Genomic DNA, 22,935 nt, shown 5'->3' with positions numbered 1-22,935 from the left:
AAATAAAATACATTATATTTTTGTAGTATTTATTCCAGTTAGTTTAATAATAATCAGAAACGGTTTCATCCGATCAAAGGGACATTGTCAACTGGTACAAAATATAATAATACGGATAGGTACATATTTTAAAGGCAAAAATTATTTATTGAAGATATGGACAACAATTCCATGAAATTCTCTTCAAAGATTAATTGATTAAATTCACATAGGTTTTCAGGAAACATTAGTATAACCTTATTTAGGTATTTAATACAGCATAAAATGAATATTAAGGACATTGGACCCGTTTTTTCCTGTCTTCTCGGAATCGCGGAAATGATAAGCATGTTTAAAACGAATTTATACACAATAAACTCTTTATTTATTTAAAATCTAATAAATAGTATTCAACTAAAACGTTCTGTGTCATTAAAATTTTTCGAATCGCTTTACTTTTTAAAATAAATGACAAATAGTAAGTCCTGTTTTCGAAATTGGTCAAAACGACTGTCACGCCACAATGAATGTTGAACTTAATAATAGTTTTGCAGGTATATATTGTATGAGAGAAATGGGTAAAACAATACATTTCATTGATTAACCCACGTACTTTTTTTAATTTCAGAAAAATAAAGATTTTAAAGCCATTTTAGTTTGAGTATACATCAGCCAATTTTGAATGATTTTTTCTCACAAAATAATATATTCTGCACAATAAAAATATTTTTTTATTATAAAATAACATTTCCGTAATACTATAAATAATAATTTATAATAAAAAAATAAATAAAACCCCATAAATTCGGTACAATTAGTGATGCTATATTACCAAAACACGTCGTCGTACATTTTCATGTATTTATCCTGTTTTCAGACAATTTAGAAATATAATTATTCGAAGCAATATTATTTGACTCATGGAAAAATTACCTCTACTCTCTTTGCAGTAACAATCAAATTGGCAAGTCGCAATTATTTGTATCGTTCTATTCAGAACACAGGACGCATGCCAGGTGCTATAATTTGTGTTGACTAAAATATCAAACATCATATAGTACCACTGAATGTCAAACTGAAAAAAATGTAGTTTTATTATATTTATTATATTATTTATTATCTTGTAATTGAAATGGTTGCAGCATGTGAGATATTGTAAGATAATTGAATCTAACAACCACGATGGCTACAAGGAAGTACTGAAGGTATTCGTTCGGTGACCCATTTATAAAAAAAAAATATTTTGGTCTTGAGCAGTTTAGATAAAATATAGGTGGACTTTAATTGTTTTGATAAATATGTACCTACTTGGTTAGGCTTTAAGCGATTTGAAAAACTTTGCATGTACTTAATACAGTTTTTATGTACCTGGGTGGCCATGTTTTGTTATTTTCAAAGGGACGTACGTATCCAGGAGTATGTTTATTGGCATTATCAAAATGCGTTTTCCGCTGTATCCGCTTTAACCGAACAGTACCGAAAATTTAAAGTAAAATACGTTTTCGAATGCTGTCATCGTAATGGCCACTGAAACATGTGTCACAATTTTATTAATAGTTAAAATAATAATAAAAAAAGTCTTTTGGGGCACAAAATCACGTATATGTTTTATGATATATGTATTTTTCAGATGGTTTGTGGTAAAATCTTTTTTTTCATACTGCCACAATTCAACTATTCATAATTAATTGTTTGTTAAATTTTTCATAGTGATCTTTGACTTAATAGGTAGGTGATAAAGTTTTTACCTTACTTTATTGTATTAATTTATTGTTAAGTGAGAATTAGCTGCTTTCGTTGTCAGTGTGTATTTGATGAGTGCGCATAGTGCCTGACGATGTCGAAAGGTGAAACCAGGATCGCATAAAACGACTCAAATGAAATAGTACAAAACTTAAATCCATTAGAATTTAATATATTTAATGCCGAGTTGAATTGAATGGAATCACCTTAGGCATTTATTAGTAATTATTTAACACAAGTAAAAAATATAATGAGGTAAGAACCTAGTTCATTGAATAATAAAAACAATATTACTCTTTACATCACAACTGACAAGATTTATATGAATTGTATATTGCCTGAACTCGTTGATCCTAGACTAACACGGTTGATGGATATAAGAAACCCTCAATATAATAATTATATTAGATGCTATCAATAGAGAAGAAAAAAAATTAAAAAATAATAATTTATAATAGTTATTCTAATACATTACATACCGTTAAGCCTGTACACTAATTAAAGAACCAATTATTAATTTTCTATACACTAATGTTCCGAAATCCTCCACGGCGACCAAAACGTACTGCCGTCAAATACACGTTATTAAAATAATGGTTTCTTAAATCTTGAATTCTTGAAAAATTTAAAAAAAAATTGTGCCTCTACAAATATTCATTGAATTGCTTTCTTTTATGAGTCATGTTTTTATAATTCAATAAAAACGCAATAATAACAGACATCTTTTATGCCATCTTGTGAATGTTTTAAACTTATAATTTGTAATGTTAGCTCATGAAAAAATGAATAACTTTTGTATTCATACACACCGATATATATAAATAATATACCAATTTGAAACACCTCAGAAACATACATAAGTATTAGATTTTTTTTTGAAAAATATTTGGACTGAATTTGAACCTACAATATGATAGGTTCAAGAAAATGTGTCACTTCACAAATTCAGCATATCAATAATATGAGGTTCTTATTTGGAGGTCTACTATTTTTATTATTATAATTTATTCTACCTACCACAAAAATGTTTATAAAATATGTTAGAAAAAAAAATATTATTAATTCAACACTTTTAAAACCTCTGATTTCGTATCTACTCCTGGAGAAGCAGAGATATTTCAATAAAAGTGATTAGGAATTCAATAAATGATTAAAAGGTAACCGATTTTAGTCATTAAATGTCAATAAACCCATATACAATTGCATAAAATATTATCATGGGCCAGAGTGCAAATACGTATAAATAATGAAAATACTGTAGTATTTTATGGACCTTGAAAAAAACGTCGGCACACTAGGACTCACTGTTAATGTGGAAAAAATCAACAATTTCTTTTACCTAAATCCTTAGCAGTGGAATCTAAATTAAACGAAGAATCGTGCTAGGTAACAAATGTCTCTTCGGTCTAATGAAGGTGCTACGTTTCAAAATATTAAAGTGACACTTGAAACGCATCTTGTACAAAACACCAATAATACCAGTTGTCATGTATGACCAAAGGCATGGAAAGATGGTTGGGCTCATTTGAGCAGAGTGTGCTATGTGGAATTTTCGGACCGTTGGGGTGGACACGAAGATAGAAATACAAACTACCTAGGTTCCCACCGCCACCCGTCATGTATGCACGGCCGCTAGGGCTTCCAATAACTGTAGGAAAATTACCACCCGGTTAGCGGTTATTTTGCGAATAACTAACCGGGGAACCGGTTTTAACCGACATTTAAAAAATTAATTTTCTCGAATGCCGCAGAGTTGGTTTTGATTGTTATCAGATCTGCGTTGCCAATTTGGTCCGTGTGAGGATGGACCTATATCACCATGTGACATTTCCCGGTTCTGGGGCCGGACCTGTGGCTCAGTTTGACATGGCAGTTTGCCTCCGAGGGGAGACCCACGACCTCTTGAGTGTTGGACTCAATGGCTTCCTTAAGGTCGTCTTGACCGGTACGTTGAACACAATTATCCGTGGGAGCCTTTTCCCTGCGACTTCGGCCCGGAGACCGGCTTTTTTTAGACCAGGGGCGGCGGCCAGTCAATGGCCTCTTCCTCGGTTCTGGGCTGAATGATCACCCTGCCTCCACGTACCATTCTTAAGCCCGTTATTTGGACTTTTAGGCTCGCGGCACGATGACTTTCTCGACGACCTCTTTGGTGGCCGGGGAATCCATCCCTTTTGTGTGGAAAAGACGCGCCAGACCTTGCGGAGCAGTTGTTGGTGGCACAATCGGCCATTCCGGAGAGGTCTACCTGACCAGCTTGGCGCCTTTCCGAGCGATGTCGCTTCACGAGTGCTTGTTTCCTTCACCGGTGGCAGCGCCAACCGCGCTTCTGAAAGAGGCATGATCTTCCAGTATGGGTCTGCTGGATTCGAGTTTAATTGCGAGAGACCAAGTCTCCGTGACCACTGCATCCAGTTCCTTTGATATGGACCTTATTGTCGCCGTGGAGATGTGCCTGTCGACGGACAGTAATTCCTTCACTCTTTTGATTGCTTGGGCAACCTTGGTGGCCGCGTTTTGGGAGTCCGTCACATCTGAGTCGGCTGTCCTGTCCCCGGAGGGAGCAGCGCTCTACGGCTTTTTGGCCTTCGTTTTTGTTTTTGTTTTGGCTGTCACATCGTCCTCCCGGGTGGGGTCGGTTTTCAGGGTTTCCTTGGAGCTCTGTGGTGTTTCATCGGCTGACTCAACGAAGGGAACATCTTTTCTTTCTCTTTTGTTTGACCTCCACCTTGTCCTTGGTGGCCTTGATCGCTGCCGCCTCTTTCCTCTCTTTTTCTACTTCGGCCGCTTAGCGTTCGGATGCTTTGGTCTTCGCGGCGGTGTCCGTTAGGATCATTTCCGCTTTCGTGCAAGGATTTTGGCCTTTGCGGCAGCCTCCGCCCTGGTTCTCACCGTTTCCTTTCCGGATTTGGTGGAATCGTGTTCTGTGTCAGAGCCCTCGGAGGAGGGGTCAGATTGTGCATTGTACCAGTCCTCGGGGACTACCTTACCCCCCCGGGGTGGGTCGTTCGTAGGGTTTCCCATGCCGTTGCCTCTCTTGAGGTGTTGCTGTGGAAAAGCTTATTCTAAGATTAGTGAGGTAAGTGTCTCTCCAGATGGGAGAGAGCAGTTTATGTTTCTTCCCAGAAGGAGTTGTCTTGTTTAATTGAATAATTGTATTAAAAGAAAAAACAAAAATTTAAATAAAAAAAACCGTAAGCTTTGGCCCGCACATCGTACAGTCCATCAAATTGGGCCACCTTACATGGCTGGGCCATGTACACAGGATGGACTAGTCAAGTCGGAAAACAAACGAAGACCTGGCGGGCCTCGTACAAAATGGAGGGATAGTGTCCTTATATTTCTATCAACATGACTATATTTAGACCAATAATCAATTTATAAATTTACAATTGGAAATATATTACTAATAAGGAAGTAAAATAACTGGTGGGTAGTGTTACACCCCCGAATGGTTCCCATTTGGGGATGTCTCTGTGGATCTAAAGGGGCCGAACCATTATCAAGCCGACGCATAGTAAGGGTTGATTGCGAGAATAAATAAATGAATAATAAAACTGGCAATTCAGTACTTTGTCAAAAAATAAAAGTTACTGGCAACATTGCATTTTGTAGACCGCTGGCAGCACTAAATTATTACAAAAACCGCGGCGCGCACGCTCAGAACGGATAAGCGGTTGGTCAGCCATTTTGCATCATTCATTCATTTTTGAAGCATTCTGTCATCGAAACAGAAAGGAGCGTAATTAACGCTCTCCGAAAACAAATTTATTAAAATGTGATCCTAGCTGTAATATTAACGTACTAAAATCCCGCCGTTTCAGATGTCCTAAGTAATAAATAATTAAAATAAATAATAATTATGTATTTAAAGGATGATAAAAAAAATATAAAGATGGAATATGTATAAGTAGCTCACCAGACAATTTCAATTTCTGAAAGTAGCTCACATCCTTATTAAGTTTGGAGACCACTGCTCTAATGTCTCAAATATGCATTTATATGCACAATAAAATTTAATTTTTTGATTCTGCGTCTCCCAAAACGGATTTTTGTGTAACTCTCATAACTTTACATACACCCTAACAAAACGTGCTCTAGCTGGGCTTACCATACGTCCCGGTTTGGCATTTTGTCCCGGCTGTTGTTCTGCGGATGAATGATTGTCAATAATATCAAATCGTACTTGTTCCACTTTTATTTAATATCTGGACCGGTTTCGTTCGACTCAGAGGGACATTTTCGAGGGTTTCGCAAAAATAAATTAATTTGAATTTCTGCTACAGCAGACCTTCTGCATTCTTCTTTTGTACATACTTTTAATAATAAAACAATTTTTAGTGTTTAAATTTGTTTTTTTGCCCTATCTCCCGTTCGTGTCCCGGTTTAGTGTTTCATAATTATGGTAAGCCTACCTCTAGCATATTATATCCCTAGTTATTGTAAGTGGTACTGGGACTCCTGTGAAACTAAATATATTGGACAAACAGGACGATCTTACAACATTAGAATCGAAGAACGCTTCCGCATAAAAGGGATATAAAACTTAATAAATCTGACATTTCTAACACATCATTTATATAAAAATAAATTTCAATGTATTATACAATTAAATAACATTTTCATCATAAATTATCACAAACTCGTGTCAAGATGTCACCACACTTTGTCGAAATCTTAAAATCGGCCTCCTTATCAGCTCTGGTATTGCCTATATTCACAATGACAACCGTCTTCTTCTCTTCTTTGGCCTGCAGAATTATTCTGTAGCCGGAAAATGTGGAAAGGCTCGACCCAAGAACAAGCACCGCATCACTGTTCGACACCTCCTCCCGCACCCGGGCTGCACGAGGTTTTGGCACGTTGTCTCCGAAGAAAATGATATCCGGTTTGAGGATTCCTCCGCATTCTTGGCATGGCGGTACTCGAAAACCACTCATTTGGTCCTAAACAAAATAAACATGAATTATTAAAGATAAGAAAAAAGGACTTGTGCACTACCGTTTAAGTTAGACTGCGAAATCTTTAACTTTAGCTTAATCTGGCGGCGGCGCTCGTGTTGTGTCTTGTCTATGGTTTTCGATTTCGAAGTATTGTAAGTACTGAAACGCGAGAGGTGGGGATCTAGTTCTCCAAGCCGGCGCCTATCACTGTAAAGATTTCGCACTATAGCTGTGATTGATTTCACATTTCAGATTTATTTGTAGCAGCGAAAGTAGGTACTTTCGCTCGCATCTTATTGTTATGGAAGATTTTAAATCAAACTATTTTTTGTATTTAACGAATAATTCACAAGATATAAGAATGTAACATTCTTTATTGAACATACATAATTCAGAAACACAAGTACATTGGCCAGAATCCGATGGATGCGGGTTCGAGTCCCGTCCGGCACCTATATTGTTTCCGAATTATGTGTGTTATGGAAGTATGAATCCCGAGTAATTTAGACTATAAATAGCATATTATGATAATACGTAGCGATCAAATGATTTGAGGCAAATCTCTTATGGAATTGAATCGTAATTATTCATGTATTAGGTAAGTTCACAGATTCAGTAAAAATTGCCAAGAGAATATTTAGATGAATGATCACAAGTATGTGAGACACGTATGTCATTCGTATCAAAAACTGAAAACAAATATGGCGGCTATCAACATGCAGCCATCCACAAACTTACAGAATGTTGATTTTGCTCTGGTAACCAAACGTCTACCACAACACAAAAAATTCCATCAAGCCTTAGAACACAGCATGTATGAAAGTAGACTGCTCGAGTTATTAGTGCAAGAAGTTAATGTGGCGACTTTTGAAATAATAGTGTCGTCCAGTCTCACTGATTTGCATATGTGCTGCTGATCATTTCTCCATAATTTTGTTTACATTCTCATAAAATGAGAATTTCAAAATTTTCGAAAAAAAAAGGAGTATTTTCGTTCACAATCTCTACCGCACCACCGAAGCAGTGGCGCACCCAGGGGGGGGGGGGGCAAGGGGCCCTGGCACCCCCCAAACATAAAAATTATCAGAATGATTTTAAACATTGAAATTGAAAGCCAATAAACTATACCTTATGCTTAGACAAACAAAAGCACGGCAAAAAAATGATTTGTGATTCTCTAATGTCGGGTTTTTTTAGAAACCCAATCCCTAATTGAACTGTCAAAAAAATCTCGGCGTCCATCCGAATTCCGGAGTGGTGTAGGTCATGGCTGGGGAGGGCTGACAGGGCTCTAGTCTGGGGGCCGGGGCAGTGGGTGGCCGGCGTGTCGGGTTGACCAGATAAGTGAGATAAACACTCATCATAAATTAGCTTTAATAGTAAAAAAGTCATGGCCATGAACGTTTTAAATTATATATTTGTGCAATATATTTTATGATTATTATGTCGCAGTGGCGAAGGGTGGAGGTAGGCTGTTAGGATTCGCTATATATAGTTCACACTAAACTTTTTTAGTCATATGTATTTGTTTTTATTGAACTAAGACTACAATTTACAGATGGTGTTAGTCAGTTTTTAAAAATCAATTAAACCCTGCCTAAACGAAGCCATAATAGTTTTGGTCTAATTTGGGCAATACGACAAAATTGTGCACACTTTTTCATTCATAGTTATTTGTTTTCATTGGATTAAAAATACATATTACACATATTGTTGGTTATTTTTTTTAATTCATTAAGCCCTGCCTAAACCAAACTATAATAAATAAAAAATATTATTCTATTTATAAAATATTCAAAGTTATGTATGATTTAATTGCATAATTTTAGATATTTTATATATAGACATGTATTTTTTGACTATTATCTATTATGGCTTGGTTTCTCAGGGTTTAATTGAATTTTAAAAACTAACCAACAATATCTGTAAATTGTAGTCTTATTTCAATGAAAACAAATATGTATGTCTGAAAAAGTTTAATGTGCACTGTTTATGGCGGATCTTAACAGCCTACCTCCACCCTTCGCCACTGTTATGTCGATACTCGACAGCTCCATTATTAAAGTAGATTTGTTAAACATCACTAATAATTCACCATATAAATACACTCAATTTGAACTAAAACACAATTTGAAAAACTTTAATGTAGTGTTTCACACTGCCTTTAATCTTAGCGGTAGGTAGGGGGCCAGCCAAATATCCTAGCCTGAGGGCCCGTTTCAGGATGTGGGGGGCATGGTGTAGGTACACCGAGTGCAATAGACAAAAGACCGATAAACGATAAATTAGGCTGTGTTGTGTTGAGTAGGTTTGTGTACAAGTTAAATGCAATAATACTTTTTTTTGTCCATTTTCAATTAATATTTTGGAACCTCAATATTAAAAAACCAAAAATTGACGATAAACATTCGGCGAAAAGAACGACTACACCCACTACAGTCAGTGGTAGTGTAAATAAAAAAAACATTTTTTCAGTGGAATTCGGCATAAATATTGTAGCTCTCTAGACCAAGCGGGTAGCACAGTCGATATTATTTGAGTAATGTTTTAGCATACTAGGCGCACATGTCCAGCATGGTCGCTGTTAGTCACTCCGCCAATCCGCCAGTCGCTGCTCACTGACACACTCAACCGACACTATGCCTCCAATTTAGTAAAAACTAGGAGAAACTGTACAAATATGCAGCCGTGTATTGTGAAAATATATAAAAATAATTATATGAAGAAGAAAAGGAACCTATGGGACTAATTTACTTTCTCCTCCTTGGGCCCCCCCCCAATATTACAATATTAAATCCTGAGTGTGCCACTGCACCGCACCGAAGCATACTTATGTAATGCCTTGATTACACGTAACGAGTACAGCGGCGAGACAGCAAAATGTCACTAGGCCGAGAGAGTGTTTATACGTATTTTTCTCTTTTCGACTATTTGTGGCGAGTCCGAGTGACTGTCTCGCCATCCTACTAGCGCGAGCGCTCGGTGATATGTTTATACGAACCAAGCACTCGGCCGAGAACACTGTCTCGCCACTGGACTCGTTACGTGTAATCAAGGCATAATACTTGAACTGCCTCTTAGCCAGCTTTCACATCAAAACTCGTCTCGCCTGCAATGTGTCGATGTAACTTCATCGTCGCCAATTGGAGCTCCGCAGAATTTGTAAAAAACATCTGCTGTTGCAATCGACAAATTGCACACTTCTCGGGCTGAGTCGATGACACAAACATCTGTGAATGGGTCATTCCTATACCGGCTGGCCGATCGCCACATACAAATATCTAGACGTTTCGAAGGTTACGTGCGATTGTTGCTACGTATATCTGCACGATCTTCATATGCAACACCGGATCGACGTTCTTGGAAGGGTTGGAAGACGAGGCGAGTTTAAATGTGAGAGCCGGCTTACAGATAAAATATTATACAGATTTTTTCTCCGTACTAATACTGTTAATAATTCACCTCTGTCATTTCAACGTCTCCATCTGGTCTAATCATGGTTGTGTCAGCCTTCATTTTTGGGTTCAGGTCCAGAAGTATATCTTGGAAATCATGTCTTGGAAATATGTTTGTGCAGTTCAGGCACATAACTCTGTAAGACGTTCCGTGTAGTTCGATGACATTCTTCGAACCGGCCTTCGAATGCAAATGATCCACATTTTGAGTTATGATACAGCTTACTTTGCCGTTCTGAAATAATACAATTGTCACGATAGCAATATATTTTTCAAGTAAATATTACAAGTTATGTAATTTAGATAATGTGAATATTTATGATGTTAAATTATTAATATAATAACAGAAGGTACCACATGTGAAAAACAAAGGATGACTGCATTTGGTAAGATAAAAGAAACCACCGGCATCAAAACTTGCAGAATTAACGTCAGCTGCTTGGAAGAATATCCAGGAGTCAATTACTCTTTTAAAACAGGATCACTGCCAGAGATGAGATATTTCATTTAATAATCTATGGCCAGAGACGAAATATCTCGTATATTTCATTCGCACCTAATTATTCCAGTTACATGTTAATTGTACGTATTACATTTCACCATAGAACAGTTTGCCGTGTGCTTTCTTATTGGAAAGAGATGACCAATAAGGTCATCTCTGATTTTGGCAAAATTCAAGAATTTAAGAATGAAAACCTAACCTAATGACATACCCTTAGGGTCTGATGATGTTCCTAGCTCAGTCGGTGGAAACGAGGTGTCAAAAGAAAATTTATTTATAGTTTTAATTTTATTGGTGAAAGTCCAAATTATCAAGGACTGTCTGTGATATAAAGGAGCACGGATCATTTAGTTAATAAAAACGCACTCTTTAGTGGGTATGACGAGTTTATTAGTACGATTTATTTCATCTACCGGTCCTAAAAAAGAACTTATAGGATTATTGCCAGTCAAAGATCAAACACGAGAAGAGGATATTGCAAATGCTGTAATTAAATGCATGGAAAAACATTATATATTCCACTCGATAAAATTGTGTCAATTTCAACAGACGGGGCGAAAAGTATGACCGGCGTAAGAAAAGGGTTTGTTGCTATTTTGAATCACTCGATACTTTATTACCATTGCATCATTTGTCAAGAAGCGCTTTGTGTGCAGACATTTCAAAAACAAATTTGCAAAGTTATGGAATTGGTGATTAAGATTATCAACTTTATTATAGCTAAAGCTCTTAATAATCGCCAATTTAAAGACTTTTTAATTGAAATGGAGAGTGAGTACGCAGATCTTCTGTTGCATAATGTAGATCACATCATTTGTGATTGTTTTTTTCACCATCTGATTACATCTTTAACTTCACTAATTTCTAGGATCTAGGTATTCACATTTTATCTGATCGCTTTCCTGTAATACGCCTGAGTGTTGTCATTTATAGGCTTCTCAGTGTATATTATTTTTTTTTTATTGCATATTAAATTACATACAAGATTTAAGAAAGTTCAATTCTTTATTATTAAAAATAAAGCATTGGCAGCTCAAATAATAAGAGGCATGATAAAGTATCACATACACAATAATTATAAACGCAAATTCTTAATTTAAAAAATCAAAGGAATCATTTATTTCATAAAAGAAAACAAATGACAGTCTCATAATAGTTTGACAGATGCTTGGAGTGCGGTAATATCATATTGAGTGACTATTATCGAGGAATCAATGTGTTATTGTAAAGATTAAAGGATACATATCTATTTATAATATTGATAGGATGACGTAACCTAAATCAATAAGAAAATAGAAACATGGATGAAGAAGAACCTTCAGCTCTGCGTTGTCTCTTGACAAATGAACTAGTTCAGCGAAGTTTTTCATGGAAAAGTCAGGAGACTACAGAGACTACAGGCTGATTCAGCAGCTCACAGACAAATAATTGAGACTGAAACACCAGAAACAAGGCAGTAAGACAGAACAACACATTATCAAGAGGAAATGTTTTAAAACGTTTCGCTTCCTGATTAACAGAAATTAAAGCATTTCTCCTTGAGAAGGGTGTTCACTATCCAGAAATATCAGACGATCAGTTGATCCAAAAATTGTATTTCTTGGAAGACGTTACATCTCATCTAAATCAGCTTAATCGCAAACTATAGGGGTAAGGAAACACAATTTTTTCGATGTTAGAAGAAGTTATTTCATTTGAAAACAAATTATCCCATTTTGCTCAAGATTTCGAAAGAGAATCTTTGATTCACTTTCTATGCCTACTTTTTTGCAGGATTAGACTATCTAACCCTGCTGAAACATTGCCAAGAAAATAATTCTGATATTGACATTTGCTATTTGAAAACAAAAATGTTGTATTTAAAAGTAGATGTAATAAAATTCTACCAATACCGACGATGAGATGGAAGCGATAGGCATTGTGCATCTATCAGAAAAGTTTGTAATGCCAATCTAGGGTACAATGTAAGGTACAAACCTTTTCAAGATCCGCTAGTCGGTAATGTATCACGTTAGGCTGGAATTGAGAAAATTTGGTCCATGCAACGAAATTCCTGGCCCAGTATCTCCTCCTGATGTACTCCGACTTGAGGAACTCATTATACTGCGTGGGCTTGTGATTGCTCCGGGCATATAGGCCTACGTGCTCCGACCTGTAGTCAGGTATACCTGTAAACTTTCAAAAGTAGAAACGTAAAGATGCAACTGTAATAATTACATAAGAAATTAACACAAAGAATCAATTGGTAATATTTCAGTTCGATAGCACCAATGCCAAATGCAAAACGTTGCTGTAGTAAGTGGTGTGTGCCATTTCGGTGCATGGCGAAGAAATGACATGCCTGAGGTCCATTACCGCCCCGCGAGTTAATGTACAATTGTGCTATTAAAAGTTTATATTGTATTTCGTGTGATTGTTTGCATTACCTACTCATCGGACATATCTGTAAATGTTGTCCTGCCACACTTTGTGGGCTTAATACCTAAACAGTTCAGTTCTTTACTGCTGACAACAAGCAGAGATTGCTTCTTATTGCACAGAACCAGATATGTTGACGAGTTCCACTGAAACTTTAATTTCTCAAAATGTCTTATCATTCGATATACCTAATCCTTGTTATTTGACAATCATAATATTCTACATGAAGACTGGAGCCCAGACCATGAGATTAAGATCAGGATTGAGATGGTAAGAATTACTTTTGAAAAAATTACACATGTCTTCTGCAATCGAGACATACCTAACACTGGGCACTCAATGGAGGATGATCACGTGCGACATCATACCCGTACTGGTCTACGAGCTGAAGCCTAGACGGTAAAGGAACAAACAATAAGACTGGAGGCTTTCGAGATGTGTCTGTATGGCGTCCTATGGTAGTTCGTAGTTCCCTTTTTGGCCATTCTGCAGATAAGTTTGTAGGTCTGTACACGACGTACTTCATAATGTATTTGAAGTATAAGAATTTTCAATAATAAACAAAAGAAAATCCGTTGGGCAAATTCGAATTTGATAAAAAATTAAACAAATGAATTGTAGTTACTGTTGTCAATGATGGTTGATAGTCAAACGATAAGGTGTGACTCACTCAAGACTGAACTTAGACATTACACTACAAATTGGTCGCCAACCTTCTATAGAAGACGACAATAAAAGAAGAAGTATATCCTACAGATAGGGCACCATACGCCTGTCCTGGGGGACTTTCTGCCATGAACCAAGCTGATGACAATGTGCTGGGATAGATGCCGGTGCTTTTTACTGGTTCTCCGTCGTCTTTATTTGTCAGTCGCCATTTTGGAATTCAGCTATCTTTTTGTCATCGAATTATAGTACGCGGTCCAAGACATTATAGTATTTTGGCAAAAATTATAGGACGTGTTGAAAATGTAAGTTTTTTGTTTGTCACATAAACATAACGGATTCGAGAAATTCCGATGCCCTGCTTTATTAAAACACCTCTTACGACCAAAAAATGCTAACACCGGCCGCCGTTATTAACTGTCACGTTAGTTTTTTAGAGTATACAACGCAAGACTACATCCGTTGACTAATATCGCACACTGAGATCTTATATTATTTATATTATATGGATTATATTTACTACCATCGCTTCACGTTATTACGAATTGCTGTGATTGAAGTACGAACATTTTACGGAACTTTAAACATCGACAATATAGACAAATTTTAAACGCAATGAAATAAGCAATGGGGAATATTCGCACAACTGGCAAATTCAATTAATTCCATTTTTCAAAATTGTGGTATTTTTGACGTACTATACTTTTTTAATAGTACGCGAAACAAAATGTACTATAATTATAGTTCAGTTGGCAACACTGCGCTCACTGACAGATGACAGCGAGCGGTGGCGGAGAACCAGTAAAAAGACCCTAGATACCTCTCTAGTGCTGTCATCTTGACAGTGTAATTTTGCATTTGTGGCTGTGATTGCGGTTTTATTTGAATAGGTATCTCTATGGTACCACCATTCGAGTCAAAATGGAGTTCCACCAAATACGTAAACCAAAATAAAATGCTTTCCTACCTGATTCTGTGGATATTCCAGCACCAGTAACAACTGTAATTTTTTCAGTCTGCGTTAGGAATCTCCTCAATTTTTCACAATCTGCCTCGTCTACCGGGTCGAATTTGGGTACAAACGATAATGCATTACATAATCTGTGATTTTTTAACACGATTTGCGCAGTTTTTTCTAGATTCAGCATTTTTTAGTTTTTATAATAATAATTAGCACGCTATAACACTTTACTAATTCGTTGATTTAACAATAAAATATTTAGATTCCACCATAAAGTCAAATAACCAACACATTTCAAAAATCATTATACTTAATGTTATTTTAATTTATAACTCATATGACAGCACAAAATGTCAGAATCAAGTTCGTGCGAATTTGACGTTTTAGTTTAGTGTTGCCATATTTTGAAAGTGGAATTGTACAGAGCCTCCAAAATTGTAGTATTTGGGGATAAAATATAGTACGCGTTGTCATCTGTTGAAAATAGGTATATAGGTTTTTTTTCACCGCGGGCCGCAGGTTCCCAATTTTTCATAGTCGGCTTGTTTTTTTTAGAAGAAATATTTCACCGCGGGCCGCATGTTCCCAATTTTCGCCGTTTTCAAAAATCAGTATAGCATAATAGAGTTCGCCAATGCATTTCATAAAATTTAAATAATTATAAAGTAACCTAAGACCTTCGTGCACCCACCAAAGCGAATTATTCGCAGCGAATATTCGCCAATCAAGCTCGTATTGGCTTACGGGAAAAGAGCACGCGACGTTCAGATTTCGGAAGGGAATTAAGTTATTATATTACAAAGTTCAATATGGAGCGCTGCGATTGTTTGACGTTTCGGTATCGAGCATTCAAATAATAATATAGCTTTCATTGTATCTTTTGATCGCCTGCGTGAATAAATGTTACGTTTGTTCATTAACAACAGGTAAGTAGGGAGCATTACAGCGGTATTGGCTTTTTTTGAGACTCTTTTGACCGGACCTTCCGTACCGATGGCGGGTGCTTTTTTCGGGATATTTTGACGGGGTACTTGGTGAATATTCGCGTTGGTTTGTGCGAGCCTTAGCGCTTGGCCGTAGTCATGGGGCGTGTACGACGCGGAATAGGCGCGGGGACGGGCACGGGTAGAGTGTCCGTAGTAGCCCGCGCGCGTCCAGTCGCAGTGTTGCCAAGTCAAAATTTAAAATTTCAGTAGAATGTGACAAAAAAATTCAGTAGATTTGACAAAATATCAGTAGATTTCAGATTCTGAATACCTACTCATTGAATGACCAATTCTTTTCTGGATTTTCAAAAAATTACACGTAAAGTAATTAACGTCTCGTTTTTTTTAGAAAAAATTCAGAAAGTTCAAAAATAATTAGCGAGGGCTTCAAGAAATATTCCATTGCAAACTTATTTTCCAAATTTTCATTGCATTTCATTTCATTTCAGTGCATTAATCATGTCAAGTTTACTATTAACATAATCATGAATTTACTCACAAATATTATGGAAAACACAAATATTAGTAGATTTTAGAAAATGCAATAAGTATATCAGATAGGTATGATTTAAAAATAAGGAAAGAACTCACCTTGTGCAGATAACAAACGACCTTGATGCTACTTTAGAATATTATGGTCTTGTAATAATAATTATGAAATAAAATGACAATAATAAAACTATTCATCACCATCTATTTATTGTTTGATTTATTGTTTGTTTTCGTTATTATTGTTTTCTACACAAAATAATGTTAGTTTATAATACGATTTATCACTACACTTAAGTAGGCACCTAGTTATTTTTATATCACTGGTTTCACGATTACTACTAAGGACAATTTAAAATGTTTTCTGAATAACAAATGAATCAGGAAAAATATTTTAAGAAGTTCAAAAATAATAGGTATCAATATTAACGAACTTGTATTAATAATTTTAATATTGCTATAACTGCTGCTATCGGAGAATGCTAGAATAAAACTGATGAAAATTAAGGGCACAGTAGAAACCATTTTCGACTGTCTAAACTCTAAACAATCTGATGAAAACAAAACTATAAAAAGTAGGTACTAGGTAGGTACCCAGTTGTTCCTTGTTCGAGTTTCGAGATCCCATTGTTTGGTGTAATTAAAATAATTCCTGGTTATAGAAAGGAAATCTCTCCATTCGCGATGTTTTATTCAGTTTTATTTTCATTCTAAATATCATGAGAAAGTTTTAGTTATAGATATGCCACCATAAATTGTCCGGTTTTCGAATTTAGTACTAAGCTCACCACAGTATAAAAAATATTGAATGATATACCTATCAAAATCAGCATGTGGCGCTCTCACTAATCGGAAGACTTATAAATTGTTATATCATATAATTATGTACATTCACCTTTACTTGCTGAAAGGTTCTTGAGAAACCTGACCTAAAATTTAAAATTGCTATTCAGTAATTAATACCTAACCAAATTAAATGTTCAAATTTACTTTATGTACCTGAGCCGGATCCAAAAAGTATCATTCATTCGAACTTACGTGCATAAGAAAAATATTTGAAACCAGAAGAAAAAAGTTTTTTTGCGTTCTAAAAAAAATATTTGTGGACAAAAACCCTTTGTACTAACAATGATTGAAATGTTTGAATAATGTCTCTTGTTCTTCGGTTTCCTTCTTATCAGCTTATCACTTAACAATGATGCAATTGTTCATCCCCATTAAATTTTATTTTTGCTGGTCACACATAGCATAGCATTAAAATATAATGATTATTGAGTCATGTTACGTTATGGTGTGACGTTTTACGTAATAAATAATAATAGGTAGGTATTAATTTATTATTTTCTAAGCAATGATGATGTCAGTGGGTTAAAATGCCGGTATTGGGTAGCGTAACAATGCATCCTTTGTTAATTTAGAAGCGTGTATCCAAATCAACAAAGGCGTGCGTAAATCTTTTCAACTTTATTAATAAATTCACCATCGTTGACTTAAAAATATGGGAAATAGCCAAATATCAGTAGATTTCATGAATTTCGAAAAAAAATCAAAAATTCAGTATATTGGCAAAAAATATCAGTAGATCTACTGAAATTTCAGTAGACATGGCAACGCTGTCCAGTCGTGTTCAGCGTCAAATCAGGGATAGGAAACCATAAACACAGAAAAGTTTTTACTGGAAAACTCCTATTTGAAATGGCAAAACTTTGCAGCAAAATATGGGGCCAATGAAATCAATATGGAAAGCACTAATTTAACAGAAGAATTTTATAACTTATACAAGAAACTGCGGGAACAACCAGACAAGTTCTTCGAAAAAGAGTAACATGAGAAAATATTCTAATTGATGTAAGTTTTTTTCTATTCTTTTTGAGTCATTTTTTGCGATCCGACTATCGCCTTTTGGCATCTTCAAACACCACCAATGGTGAATACATACTGTCATCTGATACAGTTAATTCCTGTTTATTTGGTAAATTCAAATTCCATCAAGTACCTACCCTTGGTCGATTTTATAATTTGATTATAAATTGGATAATATGTAAGTCAAAGTTTAAAAAAGACTTTTCGGTTCATATGGTGTGAATGTAGGTGTAGAATGTACGCTTCATAACTTTGCACCCTGGCTCTAGGATGGAAATGATGTACCTACTTAATATATTTTATTTTTATTATGTTTATATTTTTTTATTAAGGAAAACAAACAGTTACATAGACTACAAATATGTATAAAATAGACGAGAAAAAGATATTGCAACAAGCAAAGTTTCCATATAAATTATAATAATTATAGTTAATCATATTATAATTGAAATACAGAGAAATTAGATAAAGAGATAAATGAGAAAGAATATTGAATAATTATAGACAAAAAAACATTTTTTTATGTATCTACCTTTATAAATATAAGTTATGCTTCAAATACACTCTATGACGATCGGTCATATATATGTCGAAAAACCCGTTTCTTATGTTGGCGTCCTGTGTCACAGGGTGTCACAGAGTGTAAATACGATGTCATAGCTCTCGTACAATATGTATGTATAATATGTCGGAATGGCATAGATTTGACCATAGACACTAAAACGCTCTTAGCATATATGTGCCCGATCGTCATATAGTCTATTTGAACCCTAAGATAAGTATACAATATTATATGTGCGTTAAGAATTATTGAAATTTAAAGTATTATTTTTACATAATATATATTTATTTAGTACTACATATTAATTAATACAAGTGAATATCATTTGATATAATTTTATGCGACGTAATAAGGCAAAGAGGCGTATCAGTGTAGTAAAAAGTGAAAAGTTATAAAACGTATACCTACTTTACATCACTTCGCACTATCTATGCTTTGTGAAAATAATACCACAAATACACCAGACGCGCGCGGTAAGCTCATGATGGTTTGAGACACCCGCTACTCGCTCGTTTCCCGCGTCGGCGCCCGTCTATTCAGTGCGGACATCTCTATGCGCGCAGTATGGGAAGAGCCCACCGCATGTACGATCTTGCCTGCGTCGAGCTAGACGCGCCAAAACAACACGCGCGAACACCCGTCCCCGCGCATTGTCTACGGACACGTCGAAACATGTTCATACGTTTGAGTTGCCCGCACCGCCACCGCGCCGCGTCCGTCAAACCACCACGGACGAGCATTTACTTCGTATAAAAACGCTCTAAATCAAAGAGATTGGACTCCTCCCCAGAGGTAGCACACAAATTAATGTCAGTGTGTACTCGTTTTGTGAGAGAAAGTTCTATTTCTCTGAAATTAGGTACACTTTGCTGCTAATGGGCCATACTCGGACATAAAAATGCCCCACTGAGTATTTTTTTTATCAACACAAGCTTACAACAAATTTATGATAAACGCATTTTCATTATAAAAAGTTCCCGCAATAAAAACTTTATTAGGATTCAGGGTAAGAAAAAATAATGCAAATGGATGAAAGTATTTTATTTTTAATAACACAAAAAACACAATAAGATTATGAAAAATTATACACAAATCAGTTAATAGCAAATGGTTAAATATTGTAATAAGAAATATGGTCTTGTTATTACATATTGTTCTATATAAAATAACATAGCATTATTGTTTAGATAAAACGGTTAAATAAAAAACACAAATAATTACAGTTATGTAATTACAAACAAAAAAAAGTTTATTATATTACCTACCTATTTACACATGTGTATTTTGAAAATATTTTATGAAATAAAAATATAACATGGGTTCGTTTTTGACATAGGTATTGTGTATAAAATTACTTGTTTATATAAACCTATTAGACACAAAATACAGGTAGGTATGTTGAACATTTGATTATATGGTTAATTACAATATTTTATCTATTTAACATAATAATATTATCAGAGAAGCCCTGCATATATATATATATATTTAATTTTGGATGCATACGAATGCCTCCGCTTTGGTGCAGGGCAAAATATATTTAACTCTGAAAACTATTATAAATTTATCTAAATAATGAATGTCATTAACTAGTACTAATATTTTTTACTTTGAAAAACAAATTTTATATTTTGGGTTCAAAATAATATTACGAGTGCGGCCCTGGCACAAGACATTGGAGAGTAAACATTTGACGTTTGACATAATTGTTATTGTAACAGCTGATGTTTTAGGAAAAACTATCAATGTGATACCTCCACGTTTATACGTGAATGGAGGACCCCTTAAGGGTAAAGTACGAGCGAAGTTATGGATGCCACATTCATGTTTCTTGTAGTCCGCCAAGCCGGATTTCCTTCTGTCGCTGCTCGATCAGGTGGAATGCTCTGTACTTTTATTTGTATCGCGGAATTTCCTTGCGAAAGTGCTCTTCTGACAAAATATTTTTAAATGTAATAGGTATTATTTTATTTATTATATTTTGTTTGTAATCCGCTATATGTAAAACCTCGTGAAAGAAAGTGTGTTCGCGAAGTTTTCGGTCCAGGATTTTTTTTTACCACTGTCAATTGCAAAGTCGGTAGCCGCAGGCGCATAAGCGGGTTGGGTTAACCTGCGAAAGGCACTTCTAGGAAATGCGTTGGTGACCGGGCATCGGACGCATGTAATCTGGCGGGCAGTAAAACCGAGGCCGTTGGGTAGGATGGACAGGGTGTCTCCGCGTACCATTCCTAGTGTTTTCGCCGATTGTCAAAAATAATTTCAGCGTTCACGTGTTACAAAGTAACGTGGAAGGATTAAATCCTTAAATTTTTAATTGCCGCAGTCCACGGCGCTCATCAATAACAAATTTAGGACTGTGGCGAAATTATTAATGTGTATTGATATTGTGTTGTGTATGTTTTTTTGTTGTGAACCTAACTGTTAAATATAAAACTCTGTGCTACGAACCACGTGTGTTTCATTGTGAAGATCCAACATAATCAACTGTCAATCCTGCATCTTTACCTAACCTAACCTAACCTTACACTGAACGTGCTCTACCGAAACACCAAAACCCAGCTTTATTTGACCGCCCTAAACAATTTCAACCACTGAGCTAGTCGAAGGGTGGAAGCAGGTCGTGTGACTCCTACGTGCCGACCGACGGCACGCTACCAGGGCGTAATTGACGCCTAGCCGATCGGAGAGTCGAGCGCGGAGATCGGATCGGGCTGTGCGGCCCCGACTCCCTTCCCTACCCGGACTTCCGGGGTGTCAAATGTATAATTAATAATATGCATATATTGTTCCGAAATGCTGTTACTCCTTTGTATTCTTCCTTTAAAAAACTTTTTTAGCCGAATAACATCTGAAATCTTTGTAAAATACAATAACATTTATTTACAACACAAAAGCAAACGATAGTGAAGTAGCAGCTTACAGTAATACCAACAGACTTTTTTTCTGTTTCGTATTGCTTCGTACGTGTTCGTACGAAAATGACGATATGTTCACTCTCCACAGTCTAATCTCTTTGCTCTAAATAGTTATGCGAAAATAAGGAACAATTTTCAAAATAACGTTATAGATAACAATATTTTATATATAAAATTGAGCCGTGTTAACTAAACGACATTGTTATAATTTCAAATAATTCCGACTCAAATTTGATCAATAAAATAAGAAATACGCGTGAAAATGGCTTGGATGGCTTTTATTTACTCTTTGATTAGTGATTGTTCTTATAAGATTGTAATATATATCCATAGTCAGTATTCCGTATTAACGCATAACCGAGAAAATTAAGATTTAAAAAAAATACGAGGTTTGTTTGGTATAATATTTAATATGAAAGATAACACGCTTCATGAATATTTATGATATGTATATTATATGCTGAACGGTAAGTTTTAAGTAGGAAAAGTGGCACTTTAATTAAAACCAGTGACGTTTAATTTCAACCAGTGTGAGCCGTTTTATCGAGGCTATTTGACCGGGCAATTTGTTTGTGGAAGCGAAATGTTTTCGTGGGGCTCATTAACTGGAGCCTATTTTATTTATTATACATTTAATTAAATTAATACAAAATAAATACGGAATACTGACTATGGATAAATATTATTATCTTGTAAAAACAATCACTAATCAAAGAGTAAATAAAAGCCATTCAAGCCATTTTCACTCGTATTTCTTATTTCATTGATTAAATTTGAGTTGGAATTATCTGAAATAATAACAATATCGTTTAGTTAACACGGCTAAATTTTATATAAAAAATATTGTTATCTATAAGGCATAAAGTCCACTAAAGCAGGCTTGCGGGGCGTTCGCGCATTTTCTATGTGAATCATCGAAAATACAACGTAATCAAATACGCCAGCGCACACTGGATTTGATGACGCATTGTGCCCGCCTGCCCCATGAGTCACCGTTTTTGGATTCTCAGCGATACGAATTAACGCAAATACAACGTAGTCCATTCATTAAACACGGCAAGCAAAATCACGCGGACTCGCTTCCTAGCGCTCGGACCGAACACACGTATCCGCAAATCGCTCCGACCCGAATTTTATTTCTCTACCTGAATTTGCTCTCTAGCCGATAACCATTTGAATCCAGCTGCGTCGCTCTGAGTTGAAGAGTTTGTTTTAAAATATTCGACTTTTGTGTTCGGCTTTCGCTTCATTTATATTGCCGCGAATACCGTGCATCCTGGCGAACGTTCTCGCGAGATTGTTGCGAGCCCAAGAGCGGCTCCCGGATAAGTCTGGAATAAGGAGACGCGCTCATCGTATAAACAATATATGACAGAGCACTCTATAATTTCCGGCTTGCCTGTGTAAATTGCCCCAGTTCTCGTGAAGTCTCCTGAGATCGCCTCCCAGG

General features: G+C 35.8%; 1 protein-coding gene across 1 annotated transcript; it reads right to left on the bottom strand.

Moving 5' to 3' along the window:
* Positions 1-5,748: 5,748 nt before the first annotated feature.
* Positions 5,749-15,034, bottom strand: LOC147069486 (NAD-dependent protein deacylase Sirt4-like). The gene is made up of 4 exons (XM_085950150.1): positions 14,674-15,034; positions 12,600-12,790; positions 10,128-10,355; positions 5,749-6,668 (listed from the first exon to the last, which is right to left on the bottom strand). Exons 1-4 carry the CDS (start codon positions 14,852-14,854, stop codon positions 6,348-6,350), a joined length of 921 nt encoding a protein of 306 aa, XP_085806276.1. The 5' UTR covers positions 14,855-15,034; the 3' UTR covers positions 5,749-6,347.
* Positions 15,035-22,935: the final 7,901 nt, after the last annotated feature.

Source organism: Rhyacophila brunnea, unplaced genomic scaffold (genome assembly GCF_057557595.1).
Source record: "Rhyacophila brunnea isolate RB1 unplaced genomic scaffold, BYU_Rbru_1.0 scaffold_23, whole genome shotgun sequence".
NCBI lineage: Eukaryota > Metazoa > Arthropoda > Insecta > Trichoptera > Rhyacophilidae > Rhyacophila > Rhyacophila brunnea.
The sequence above is the reverse complement of the archived record's forward strand: the minus strand, read 5'-3'. Positions and strand labels throughout refer to the sequence as shown.

Coding starts and splice junctions, on each gene's coding strand:
- LOC147069486 (XM_085950150.1), bottom strand. CDS start 14,854: ATGCTGAATCTAGAAAAAACTGCGCAAATCGTGTTAAAAAATCACAGA. Junction 12,791..14,673: donor TGGAATATCCACAGAATCAG/GTAGGAAAGCAT, acceptor GAAAGTTTACAG/GTATACCTGACTACAGGTCG. Junction 10,356..12,599: donor GACTAGCGGATCTTGAAAAG/GTTTGTACCTTA, acceptor GTATTATTTCAG/AACGGCAAAGTAAGCTGTAT.